The sequence below is a fragment of the Coregonus clupeaformis genome, chromosome 23 (assembly GCF_020615455.1).
Source record: "Coregonus clupeaformis isolate EN_2021a chromosome 23, ASM2061545v1, whole genome shotgun sequence".
Classification (NCBI taxonomy): domain Eukaryota; kingdom Metazoa; phylum Chordata; class Actinopteri; order Salmoniformes; family Salmonidae; genus Coregonus; species Coregonus clupeaformis.
In genome coordinates this window covers 38118815-38132407 of record NC_059214.1, presented here as the reverse complement: position 1 = coordinate 38132407, position 13593 = coordinate 38118815, and the positions used below count along the sequence as shown (strand labels likewise).

The 13593-nt window shown below is 45.4% G+C and overlaps 1 protein-coding gene across 5 annotated transcripts in view; it reads left to right on the top strand.

Annotated features, from left to right (window-relative positions):
* The window catches only part of LOC121536993 (microtubule-associated protein 2), a 150845-nt gene that overhangs the window by 69971 nt on the left and 67281 nt on the right, over positions 1 to 13593 (top strand). For all 5 annotated transcript variants that reach the window (XM_041844696.2, XM_041844695.2, XM_041844697.2 and 2 more), the window contains exon 4: positions 11990 to 12234. In XM_041844696.2, coding sequence (XP_041700630.1) covers positions 12030 to 12234 — 205 coding nt within the window. In that variant the 5' untranslated portion in view covers positions 11990 to 12029. The remainder of the gene's footprint in view (positions 1 to 11989; positions 12235 to 13593) is intronic.

Here is a 13593-nt window from a genome sequence, read left to right as displayed (position 1 = left end):
GTGGATGGATTATCTTGGCAAAGGATAATTGCTCACAAACAGTGATGTAAACAAATTTGTGCACAAACTTTGAGAGAAATAAGCTTTTTGTGTGTATGGAACATTTCTGGGATCTTTTATTTCAGCTCAGGAAACATGGGAAGAAAACTTTACATGTTGCGTTTATATTTTTGTTCAGTATAAGTTAAGACATGTACCATGGGCCAACATTCCAATTTGGTGTCATTTGGTTCTATGGTTCATGAGAAGAACATTTTTGAAGTAGTTTTAGCGTATTTTAGCATTTTAGCACATGTGCTAATATGCATCTACTGGTATAGTGTGGCCATCTTTGAATCCTTTGAAACATTATTTTCTCAAACTCTTTAGGGACTATTGTGAGTCCAAAGACAGAATCTGACTTTTAGTCCATGAGAATAATATTTTGTATGATTATTTTAAGCATAAGCGTTACATAGTCAAAAAAGTGAATTGTCAAGGAAAAAATAAGAAGAAGAATTAAGAGAATAACAATAACTGTGAATCCCTAAAAATAGAGCTAGAGAGACAGACAGAGACACAGAGAGACAGACAGAGACACAGAGACACAGAGAGACAGACAGAGACACAGAGACACAGAGAGACAGACAGAGACAGCGAGAGACAGCGAGAGACAGCGAGCGACAGAGAGCGACAGAGAGCGACAGAGAGCGACAGAGAGAGACAGAGAGAAACAGAGACAGATACAGACTGTGAAATGGTGTGAAATGGCTGTGTGTCTCTGGCTGTGTGTGGGTGGGTGAATGTGTGAGTGTCTGTTGTTTCTGTAGCCTTCCCAATGCTAGGAGCCATGCGTGGGCCGAAGAGAAGAGAAGAGCTGCTCCACCAGAGGAAGTGAACATGACGCACAACCATGAAACCCAAACAAAACAAAAACCGTTATATACTCACTCTCTCTTTGTTATTCTAGCACAGGCACATGCTGACATTTGCTGCTGCTAACCTCTGTGCTTGCTTGTGTGTGTGTGTGTGTGTGAGTGCCTGCGTGCGTGCGTGCGTGCGTGCGCATGTGAGTGTAAATGTTTAAGTGAGTGTGTGTGTGTGGGTGGGTGAGTGTGTGTAAATGTTTAAGTGAGTGTGTATGTGGGTGGGTGGGTGGGTGTGTGTAAATGTTTAAGTGAGTGTGTATGTGGGTGGGTGGGTGGGTGGGTGGGTGTGTGTAAATGTTTAAGTGAGTGTGTATGTGGGTGGGTGTATGTAAATGTTTAAGTGAGTGTATGTGCGTTCACGCATGTTAACGTGTGTGCGCTCGCACTTGTGTGCTTGTGTGTATGTGTGCTGCAGACTCGCACTTGTGTGTGTGTAGTGGGCAGTAATATTTGATATGTGTATATACAGTGTATATACAGTACCAGTCAAAAGTTTGGACACCCCTACTCATTCAAGGGTTTTTCTTTATTTGTACTATTTTTTACATTGTAGAATAATAGTGAAGACATCAAAACTATGAAATAGCACATATGGAATCATGTAGTAACCAAAAAATTGTTAAACAAATCAAAATATATTTTATATTTGAGATTCTTCAAATAGCCACCCTTTGCCTTGATGACAGCTTTGCACACTCAACCAGCTTCATGAGGTAGACACCTGAAATGCATTTCAATTAACAGGTGTGCCTTATTAAAAGATAATTTGCAGCAGAGGGTCTTCCATTCCTGTGGCGGTCCTCATGAGAGCCAGTTTCATCATAGCACTTCATGGTTTTTGCAACTGCACTTGAAGAAACTTTCAAAGTTCTTGAAATGTTCAGTATTGACTGACCTTCATGTCTTAAAGTAATGATGGACTGTCATTTCTCTTTGCTTATTTGAGCGGTTCTTGCCATAATATGGACTTGGTCTTTTACCAAATAGGGCTATTTTCTGTATACCCCCCTACCTTGTCACAACACAACTGATTGGCTCAAACACATTAAGAAGGATAGAAATTCCACAAATTAACTTTTAACAAGGCACACCTGTTAATTGAAATGCATTCCAGGTGTCTACCTCATGAAGCTGGTTGAGTGAGCAAAGCTGTCATCAAGGCAAAGGGTGGCTATTTGAAGAATCTCAAATATAAAATATTTTGATTTGTTTAACACTTTTTTGGTTACTACATGATTCCATGTGTGTTATTTCATAGTTTTGATGTCTTCACTATTATTCTACAATGTAATAAATTGTAAAAATAAAGAAAAATCCTTGAATGAGTACTTGTGTCCAAACTTTTGACTGGTACTGTACATCACATGCGACTCGTAATAAGGCTAAGCAATTAGCCTATTAAAATGTTTATCTGACTCCATGAAGATAACAAAAATATACAAGCAAGCATTAGGCAATTAGTTGGCGTTGACCAGCAAGAATTGGTCTGAGAATTGTCTATATCAAAGGCAGATAAACTCAGCAAAAAAAGAAACGTCCTCTCACTGTCAACTGCGTTTATTTTCAGCAAACTTAAGGTGTGTAAATATTTGTATGAACATAACGAGATTCAACAACTGAGACATAAACTGAACAAGTTCCACAGACATGTGACTAACAGAAATGGAATAATGTGTCCCTGAACAAAGGCGCGGGTCAAAATCAAAAGTAACAGTCAGTATCTGGTGTGGCCGCCAGCTGGATTAAGTACTGCAGTGCATCTCCTCCTCATGGACTGCACCAGATTTGCCAGTTCTTGCTGTGAGATGTTACCCCACTCTTCCACCAAGGCACCTTCAAGTTCCCGGACATTTCTGGGGGGAATGGCCCTAGCCCTCACCCTCCGATCCAACAGGTCCCAGACGTGCTCAATGGGAATGAGATCCGGGCTCTTCACTGGCCATGGCAGAACACTGACATTCCTGTCTGGCAGGAAATCATGCACAGAACGAGCAGTATGGCTGGTGGCATTGTCATGCTGGAGGGTCATGTCAGGATGAGCCTGCAGGAAGGGTACCACATGAGGGAGGAGGATGTCTTCCCTGTAACGCACAGCGTTGAGATTACCTGCAATGACAACAAGCTCAGTCTGATGATGCTGGGCATCTTTCTTTTGGTGTTTTTCAGAGTCAGTAGAAAGGCCTCTTTAGTGTCCTAAATTTTCATAATTGTGACCTTAATTGCCTACCGTCTGTAAGCTGTTAGTGTCTTAACGACCGATCCACAGGTGCATGTTCATTAATTGTTTATGGTTCATTAAACAAGCATTGGAAACAGTGTTTAAACCCTTTACAATGAAGATCTGTGAAGTTATTTGGATTTTTACCAATTCACTTTGAAAGACAGGGTCCTGAAAAAGGGACGTTTATTTTTTTGCTGAGTTTATTTAATTAACATTGTACAAAGAATGGATTCACAGACAGTACAAGGCATAAAGCTTAATTTACAAAGCATTAACAAGCATTACAACACATCCTTCTAGGCATATTGATCCAGAGGTTAACTTAGAAGACAAAGCATGAACAAAGAGATGCCTACTAGGCCAGAGGAAATGAGAATTGATCATACAACCTTCCTCCATGGACTGGATACAGGATACGATTAAGAACAAAGGCATTTGATTCCATTTATAACATCTGAAGGTGTAACCTTTCAACCCAAAACCAACCACCATTGACCAATTAAACAATACCAAATTTACAGTTTAACCTGACCAAGGCCCAATCTCCACAGGGCGTCACAGCATTGAAAAGCTTGTGTGTGGGATGAGACCAATGCAAATAAGAACTTTCAGATAGAATAATACTATAGTATCCATGTTTTGTATCTATCACATTCAATAGTCAGTCCTCTGAACACTGTAACGGAGAGATACATTTTGGCCCCTCAGAGGGGGAAGGCTGACTAGTCCATGGGCATTGTCCTTTGTGCATTCCTTGTGTTCCTGGACCATTTGCCATGCAACTCCAGGTGTCAGAGAGCACATCATTTCGGGCCGAGCCTACGTGTGTGTGTGTGTGTATGCTTGGGCTGTACTCTGATGGCCAGCACAACAGTCTCTGACTGGTTCCCATTCAGCTATACTAATGTGTGCGGAGAGGCCTCAGAGCAATTCCCCTCAACTCCCACTTTCCCACTCAGAGTAGACTGTAGCAGGTGACATAGGACAGCCATACTCCATCTCGATCTCTACCCCCCTCACTCGTAACTTTGAAGGCCCCGCTTCTCTCTTTCTGACCGAGCAAACCAGCTGCCTATTACTCCAAGCTCCCAAAGACTTTGTGTGTGTGTGTGTGTGTGTGTCTCAGTGTATTTGTATGTATTTGGCTATGCTATGCACTTGTAGTGTGTTACATAAAACTGAACCAGTAAGATTTGCTTGATCTATGCAAATGAGTCCGTTTAACGCATGAAGTGTTTTAGGGCACTCTAATGACACTGAGACAGAGGGACGTTTAGTTTTTCTCTCTCTCTCGCTCGCTCTCTCTCGCTCTCTCTCTCTCTCGCTCTCTCTCTCTCTCGCTCTCTCTCTCTCTCTCTCTCTCTCTCTCTCTCTCTCTCTCTCTCTCTCTCTCTCTCTCTCTCTCTCTCTCTCTCTCTCTCTCTCTCTCTCTCACACACACACGCGACAGACAGACAGACAGACAGGCCCTCTCTAGTCTGTGATGCTGCTTCTAACTGCTACTAGAAAACAAAGGACAACGTCTCACAAACAGACAGGGGCCCTCTAGATCTGGAAGAGGGGAAATGTGATGCTGTTTCAGGTACAGGGAGGACCTCATTAGTCTCTACTACTGTGGATCACTACTGCTAGAGAACAAAAGTTAGCATCTCACAAACAGAATCACCCTCTTACATCTGTACAGCCTAGTTGAGTTTCTTACTATAGTCCTAGTAAATCACATTTCTAACCACCGTACACCATGTCCCACTTTAGCTGAATTATTACATAGAGAAACAGGTCAAAAACCAGTCAAAGCCATTCATTTTATAGGGAGCTGTTCCCTTTATTTCCTATGGGGATCTTTGCATCAATTTGCATCAACAATTTGTTTACTTGTATGTGTGTGAAAATGGTGAAAGAACTGAATCAATGAATCAGTTACCTTACTGGCAGTCTTACCTCACTATCCCCTCACTGCCCACCATCCTAGGATCCACATAGAGGATCTGAACTCCCCATGCCCCTCTATGCTCCTTCTCTGTGCTCCCTATCTCCTGCAGTGAGCCAGCTGTGAGTGGATAACCCTGCAATGCAGCAGCCAGGTGACTCACAGACTGAAACATACTGAGACACACACTGAGACACACACTGAGACACACATTGGGACACACACTGAGACACACACTGAGACACACACTGAGACACCCACTGAAACACCCACTGACATACCCACTGAAACACCCACTGAGACACACTGAAACACACTGAAACACACACTGAGACACACTGGGAGTGAGGCAAGGAGGGCAGGTGGGAGGGAGGGAGGCGAAGAGGGAGGCAGGCAGGCAGGGCGGCAGGCAGGGAGGGAGGGAGGCTGAGAGGGAGGCAGGCAGGCAGAGAGGGAAGCAGGGAGGGAGGGAGGGAGGGAGGGAGGGGCTAGAGTGGGGATCCAAACTGGGTGGGAGGAAGAGGAAGAGGAGGAAGAATAAGTGGAAGGAGAGAAGGAGGAGGAGAAAGAGAGATGAGAAAGAAAGGACTGAGTAGGAAGACAGAGAGGAAGGGGAGGACAAAAGGAAGGAGGAGGAGAAGAAGAAGAGTGGGCTACGTCACTTATTACCTTGAGAGTAGCTTGCCTTGACAGTTGCTGTGCTTCTACAAGAGATACCACTACTAGGCCTGTACAGCAATATTCTCAGAATACCATACAGTATTCACACTGTTCTCTGATGTTAAGCAAAACACGTTCACAGTTTTCCATTCATCTTCCCAGCATTCATGCTCCCCCAGTAATTGGTTTTCTTGGAATTTTCAAATGCTGGGACTGTATGCTGTTGTTGTACCTGTTCTTCAATTCATCAGCACAACTATAGAGCTCGCCAGCTTGTAGTTCTAAAAACCAGAAATGATTTACCTCTGGTTCGTTCAGCCGTTCCTATGGGTAAAATGAATGGGGAAAAAATAGGGTTTTGGAATAAACGCCGAAAATAAGGTCTGAGGGTAACAGAGGCTTATGAGATGTTATACGGTTTGTTCTATGAGATAATATCAGTCAGTTAACATGACCTTTATGAATTATGACGTCTTTATGTGCGTTATGTGTTTTTTAAAATTACATCAATGTTTCAAAATTCACAAAAAGTTAGCTGATGAAGATATCTCATAGAACAAAACTAATAAGATCTCCTAAGCCTGTGTTTACCACAGACCTTATTTTCGGCATTTATCCAAAAACCCTACAAAAACTCTATTCATTTTCCCATAGGCTTTGTTCAACGAATCATGGCGGACTTAGTGTCAACAAAAGATGCCATTACTATCACTCTTTACAGTATATGTGACAGAGCTTAGCTCTAAAATGATGACCGCCCTGTGCTAATTTCCACCACTTCCCTGGTCAGTTGGTGCAATTGTTGGAGGCAGGTAGCCTAGCAGTTAAGAGTGTTGGGCCAGTACCCGAAAAGGCGCTGGTTCCAATCCCTGAGCAGACTAGTTGAAAAATCTGTTGATGTGCTGTTAAGCAAGGCACTTAACCCTAATTGCTCCTGTAAGTCACTCTGGGTAAGAGCGTCTGCTAAAATATAAAATGTTAAATGTTGTTACCAGCCTGACAAATGGCATCCTATAGTGTACTACATTTGACCAGTGCCCAAAGGGCCTGTAGACCAGCCATTTGGTTGCAAAAAACACCCCCAAAAACCAGACTTGATGTTGTCACCATCACATCACAAACACCCTCTTCAGATAGACAGACCCAGAGGGGGCAGAGCAGAGATGTTGAGGTACTGCTCGCACGCACGCTCGCTCCCGCCCGCCCGCCCGCCCTCCCTCTCCTCTCCTCTCCTCTCCTCTCCTCTCCTCTCCTCTCCTCTCCTCTCCTCTCCTCTCCTCTCCTCTCCTCTCCTCTCCTCTCCTCTCTCTCTCTCTCTCTCAGTTATTCTACCATAAGCCACCTCCAACGTCATTGTAGAGAATTTTCCAGTACGTCCAATCGGCCTCACAACTGCAGAACACATGTAACCACGCCAGCCCAGGACCCTACATCCGGCTTATTCACCTATGGGATCATCTGAGACCAGCCACCCGGGCAGCTGATGAAACTGTGGGCTTGCACAACCGAATAATTTCTACACAAACTGTCAGAAACCGTCTCAGGGAAGCTGATCTGCGTGCTCGTCATCCTCACCACGGTCTTGACCTGACTGCCAGTATGGTGTCGTGGGCAAATGCTCACCTTCGATGGCCACTGGCACGCTGGAGAAGTGTGCTCTTCAATTTGAATGCACAGAGATACCGTGACGAGATCCTGAGGCCCACAGTTGCCATTCATCGTGCCATTCATCATCTCATGTTTCAGCATGATAATGCACGGCTTCATGTCACAAGGATCTGTACACAATTCCTGGAAGCTGAAGATGTCCCAGTTCTTCCATGGCCTGCACACCAGACATGTCACCCATTGAGCATGTTTGGGATGCTCTGGATCGACGTGTACGACAGCGTGTTCCAGTTCCCGCCAAGATCCAGCAACTTGTCACAGCCATTGAAGAGGAGTGGGACAACATTCCACAGGCCACAATTAACAGCCTGATCAACTCTATGTGAAGGAGAAGTGTCGTGCTGCATGAGGCAAATGGTGGTCACACCAGATACTGATTGGTTTTCTGATCCACGCCCCTAACTTTTATTTTAAGGTATCTGTGACCAACAGATGCATATCTATATTCCCAGTCATGTGAAATCCATAGACTAGGGCCTAATGAATTTATTTCAATTGACTGATTTCCTTATATGAACTGTAACTCAGTAAAATCTTTGAAATTGTTGCATGTTGCATTTATATTTTTGTTCAGTGTTAGATGTGTGTCCTGGATTTGACTGTGACTGAGAGACAGCGTTGTGTAGTGACCTTGTGAAGGGTACCTCAGCTGAACTGTCTCTGTATTTATAAACTAGCTGATGATGATGTCATATCCTAGATATCAGTTTCTCATAAACATGTATGCCTTTAATTCCAGGTAAATACAGTTTTACCAGCATGTTTGGCTTTAATTGGGGAGAGTTGATAGTGTTATATATAAGGTTGAAACACCCTCTCTATTTCGGTGCCTATTTCTGCTCTCTAACTCTCTCCTCACCTAAAAGCACATTGAGTTCCAGTGGTTGTCATATTTAGTTCAGCTCCCTTTGTAACAGTACTGGCGGGCAGCAGGCATACTCTAGGGAGGTAGACTGAACAACCCAGTTTCTATTGTCCAGACAGAAAGAGAGGTGGGTAAAAAACAGGGGTGGGGAGGGATGAGAAGGGCTGAGGACAGGTAGCCGTGTCCGATGTGGAATCTACATACTGCTTCAGACACCCGATCCCCCCGCCCCTTTCCCCCAGATGTCCTTCCTACCATCCGGGCTCTGAGCATCCAATAATCATATCATCCTATCATCCTATCTCTGTGGGACTGGATAGTGGGTACACGCTGGCCTCCACCCTGCCCCAGTGCTCAGTATTGCTACCTATTCATTCCCTCTACCCCAGTGTTGTAGAGCAGTATCAGTCCACTAGAGGGTGCTGTTTCAGCCAGATGGACCCAGCAACACTCCCGTCATGGGTCACCAACACCACATGCTCTTTAATCAGCCCTGTGGGGCTCCAGGAATCGGAACCCCAAGCCTTCCATCCTCATCCCCCGTCCCTGTCACAGACACTCCAATGCTGGCTAAGGTCTGGGAAGGTCTGGGTAAGCCTGGATGTCTGCCATCGGCACAGCTCAAAGTGACCTTCTCAGCAGACCAGACAGACAGAGAGAGATAGATAGATGGAGAGATGGGGAGAGAGAGAGAAGGCTTGAATGATGATGAAGGGTTTTCTTTGTGGAGGTTCAGGTTGTTGTAGTCATAAATAAGGAGGGATTTATAACCCTGGTATGATGTGGGATACAGGCAGAGTGACCATGTCTGCATCCCTATTCCCTAAATTGTGCACTTTTGACCAGAGCCCTTTATACATGTAGGACCAATTGGGAGACACCCACTGTCTTTACAACCGGGAAGGGAATGTAAAGAGCCCACATCAGCCCGACACCGGATAGCCTACATCAGCCCGACACCGGCTAGCCTACATCAGCCCGACACCGGCTAGCCCACACCAAGCCATTTACATTACATTTACATTTACATCATTTAGCAGACGCTCTTATCCAGAGCGACTTACAAATTGGTGCATTCACCTTATAGCCAGTGGGTTAACCACTTTACAATATGTTTTTTTTGTGGGGGGGTAGAAGGATTACTTTATCCTATCCCAGGTATTCCTTAAAGAGGTGGGGTTTCAAGCCCACATCAGGCCGACACCGGCTAGCCCACATCAAACCTACACCAGCCAAGCACAGGCTAGCCAACACCAGCCCAACATGGTCTAGCCCACACCAAGCCCAGCACAGGCTAGCCCACACCATGCCATAATGGGCTAGTCCCCACCAAGCCCAACACGGGATAGCCCCCACCAAGCCCAACACGAGATAGCCCCCACCAATCCCAGCACAGACTAGCCCACACCAAGCCCAGCTACTTCATTATGTAGAGCTGAGTGCTCATTTGAATATTTGGGGGCGTGGTTTGCAAATACCCTAATTCATGTTGTTAAGTTAAAAAAATAATACATGATAAAAATTGCGAACACCATTCAAACCAATGAAGGTTCGTAACTTCTCGGAACTAGGAATCATCTTTTTTCAGATAGAACCTTATAGGGTTGTGGGTTCGTTTCCCATGGGGGACCAGTATGAAAAAGTATGAAAATGTATGCACTCACTATTGTAAGTCGCTCTTGATAAGAGCACCTGCTAAATAACTAAAATATAAATATAAAATGAAGTCAAGGCTATGTTTAACCTAATGCTCAGAGGCTTGTGTATGTCTGTTCATTGTGATGCTTGCCCAGCCTGGTCTGTTCTGGAGTCAGTCACTACTATTCTGTCGATGGAATAGCAGTGGTTGGACTAAGCAGCACTGTGGGGCTGTGTTGTATACTGTAAGCCGTAAGCACCGTACTGAAACAAGGCATCAGTCTTTGGTTCCATTATTGAGTGCTTTGCTTTGCCCATCAGGCTTCTCTTAAGTCTTGAACTCTCCACGGACCTCAAGCGAGGTAACAAATTGCCTTTCCACACACTCCATTATCATGCACTTCAATTTTACATGCTTTGCCTGGGAAAAGGGTCTTCAAGTACTGTTAGCTGTTTGCCTCCACGGGTCCACCCTTCTACCCTCCCAGTCCTCCTTCCCTCTACTCATCCACCTCTCCACCCCTCCATCCCACCACCTCTCTACCACTCCACCGCTCCGAAAAAGTATCAGAGCCTGCTCCTGCTCTCTTTCTCTCCCACTGCCCTCGCTCCCCTACCTCCTGCCTATCTCTCTCTCTCTCTCTCTCTCTCTCTCTCTCTCTCTCTCTCTCTCTCTCTCTCTCTCTCTCTCTCTCTCTCTCTCTCTCTCTCTCTCTCTCTCTCTCTCTCTCTCTCTCTCTCTCTCTCTCTCTCTCTCTCTCTCTCTCTCTCTCTCTCTCTCTCTCTCTCTCTCTGCTCCAAGCTCCTGGCCTGTGATTGGCTGAATCGATATCCTCTCTGTTGCTGTTTATTAGATTTCTTATCCCATGTTGCCCTTTGGCAATCTGCCTCTCAGTGGGGTGCCGTGGCGATGAGGCTGCTGTGCTCTGACCTCAGAGACCTGGCCTGTACTGCTGGGGACACACACACACACACAAACACACACACACACACAGACTGACACGCATTATCCTCTGTCCTTTGACCCCTACAACAGCAGTTACTGTGAACATGTCTATTTCCTCCCTGTGATTGGTTCACAGTATTGCATGTTGCTTTATACTTCTATTGACAAATTATCATTTCTTGTGAGTTTGTCTGTGTGCATGCCGCGTGTGTGTGTGTGTTGGTCATGTATATTTCCCTGGGTTGTACGGAGGTGCTATGGTTGACAGCAGCTCCATAAAGTCCTATTGATTTCTCAGGGAGGGCTGAGGCTCTATTTCATGTCAGTGGTGCAGCTAGCTGTGAATCAGAACAGGATGACACCAAGGCAGGCAGCAGCAGACGAGACCTTCAGTGTCTGTGTAGCTCAATCACAGCCCTGAGTATGAGAGTGTAGAGAGTGTAGAGAGTGTAGAGAGTGTAGAGAGTGTAGAGAGTGAGAGAGAGAGAGAGAGAGAGAGAGAGAGAGAGAGAGAGAGAGAGAGAGAGAGAGAGAGAGAGAGAGAGAGAGAGAGAGAGAGAGAGAGAGAGAGAGAGAGAGAGAGAGAGGCAGGAGGTAGGGGAGCGAGGGCAGTGGGAGAGAAAGAGAGCAGGTCCATAAACCAACTCTCCAGTCTGTCTGTTGATGTGGGGGGTGATTCGTGAGCTGAGGCGAAACAGTGTTTTGAATATGAATGATGTCCTTTGGTTCTCCTCCACCTTCTGTATCCCTGCCAAAGTGTTAATAACCATTATGTGCCAGCATATTGTAAAGACAGTGACATGACCATTCTATCCCAGTTTCTTATCATACCCCATCTAAGGAACACATTTATACAGTCTCTTCTCCCTGCCAAACTGTTAATAGCCATTGTGCCATAACACCTCAAAAATGGATGTGGCGATTTTAGTGTTAATAGCCATTATGCTACCACTATTATTGGCCATGACATGACCATATACTCTCCCCTCCCTCTAAACTGCTTCAGTGGTGCTGTACTGCAGCTGACCCTGTGCTCCAACCTCTTCGTGGGTGTGTGTGTGTCTAGAGCGGGTTGGGGAAAAAGCTGAAAGATGAATCTCTGTGTCCAGTGACAATAGAAAATAAAGTAAAAATCTCCTTCTTCTTCTCCCAGCCATAAGGAAAGACCTCCCTGGCCGCCACTGACCTCCAGCATGGCAGACGGTCGCCAACCTGAGGACAGCCACCCCCATTGGGACCCGTCGGGGGCACAGGACCCCTCTCCCCCCCCAGCCCACGGGGCTAACGGCTACCCCCCCTCTTACAGGGCCTGCCAGCCAGGGACCGCCCATGGAGCAGCACCACCCTCCTACACCGCCAGAGAGAACGGCTTCAACGGCGACCTAGCAGTTACGGCTGGTAAGGACACCTGATATCTGAGACTCAGTGACAGAGCTTCTATAACTACTGTATTGTACCGACATACTTAATCAGTATTGACCAAACTTTTTGTGACTATACAATGTGGCCGAGTTGTACCTGTCAATTAGAATTGAGCACAGATATACACTGTACACACACACAAACACACACACACACAAACACACACACACACACACACACACACACACACACACACACAGGGGTTGGTCATCCTGTTTGGTTGGTCATCCTGTTTGGTTGGTCATTCTGTTTGGTTGGTCATTCTGTTTGGTTGGTCATTCTGTTTGGTGGGTCATTCTGTTTGGTTGGTCATTCTGTTTGGTTGGTCATTCTGTTTGGTTGGTCATCCTGTTTGGTTGGTCATCCTGTTTGGTTGGTCATCCTGTTTGGTTGGTCATTCTGTTTGGTTGGTCATTCTGTTTGGTTGGTCATCCTGTTTGGTTGGTCATCCTGTTTGGTTGGTCATCCTGTTTGGTTGGTCATCCTGTTTGGTTGGTCATTCTGTGCGTGTGTGTCTAGCAGGCACTTAGTGGGCCCCTACCTCTCACTGTGTGGGAGGAACAGTGAACAGTGAAGCACCCTCAGTAGATTCATCTCCATTATTACTGTGGCAATTAAGGGTGAAAATCTCTGTGTTTTCCCAGAGCGAGACACACACACACACACACCCCTCTCCTTCTCTCCCTCTCAACACACACTGACTGTACCCCGCTCTGTTCCCTCCTCTTGTTGCCATGGCAGTGGCTCCTCTACAATTTAGTTTGCCAGAGCTCTATTGTTCTGTCTATTGTTCCTGCAGTCTTTCTGCCTTTACATTTCTATTTCTGCTGACACACAGAACCTACCACCACCCACTACCTCCACTTTCCACCATTTACAGAACAGAAACATATTCAACATTTCTGACAGGAGTCATATTAACCTCCTGTACCTCTTTTGTAACTGTGGTATGTTGCCAGGACCAGACCTTTCATGTCTATTATTCATTTAGACAGCATCATTCACCTAGCCTGTTAGATTGAATACCATGCACTATTTAAGACCACACTTCCCATACTTGGTCAAGAAGAAGCAGTAAGGAAGTCAGACAAAGAGTATCTTCTGTACCCTGTGGGATGAGCTCCATTAGTGTCTAGCCTGCACAGTGTGGGTAGTGCTCAAATAGTCTGTTTCAAACATTGACTAGAGCATCTGTTAATTAACGTCCATTTACAACTTTGTTGACATTTAATCCCCACACTCTGTAGCGATGGAACGATCGGGTAATTACAACTGTCTTTCAAAGACATTGACTTTTAGCGAGGTCACTGAAGCCTTTGTACTATTATGTGTCTA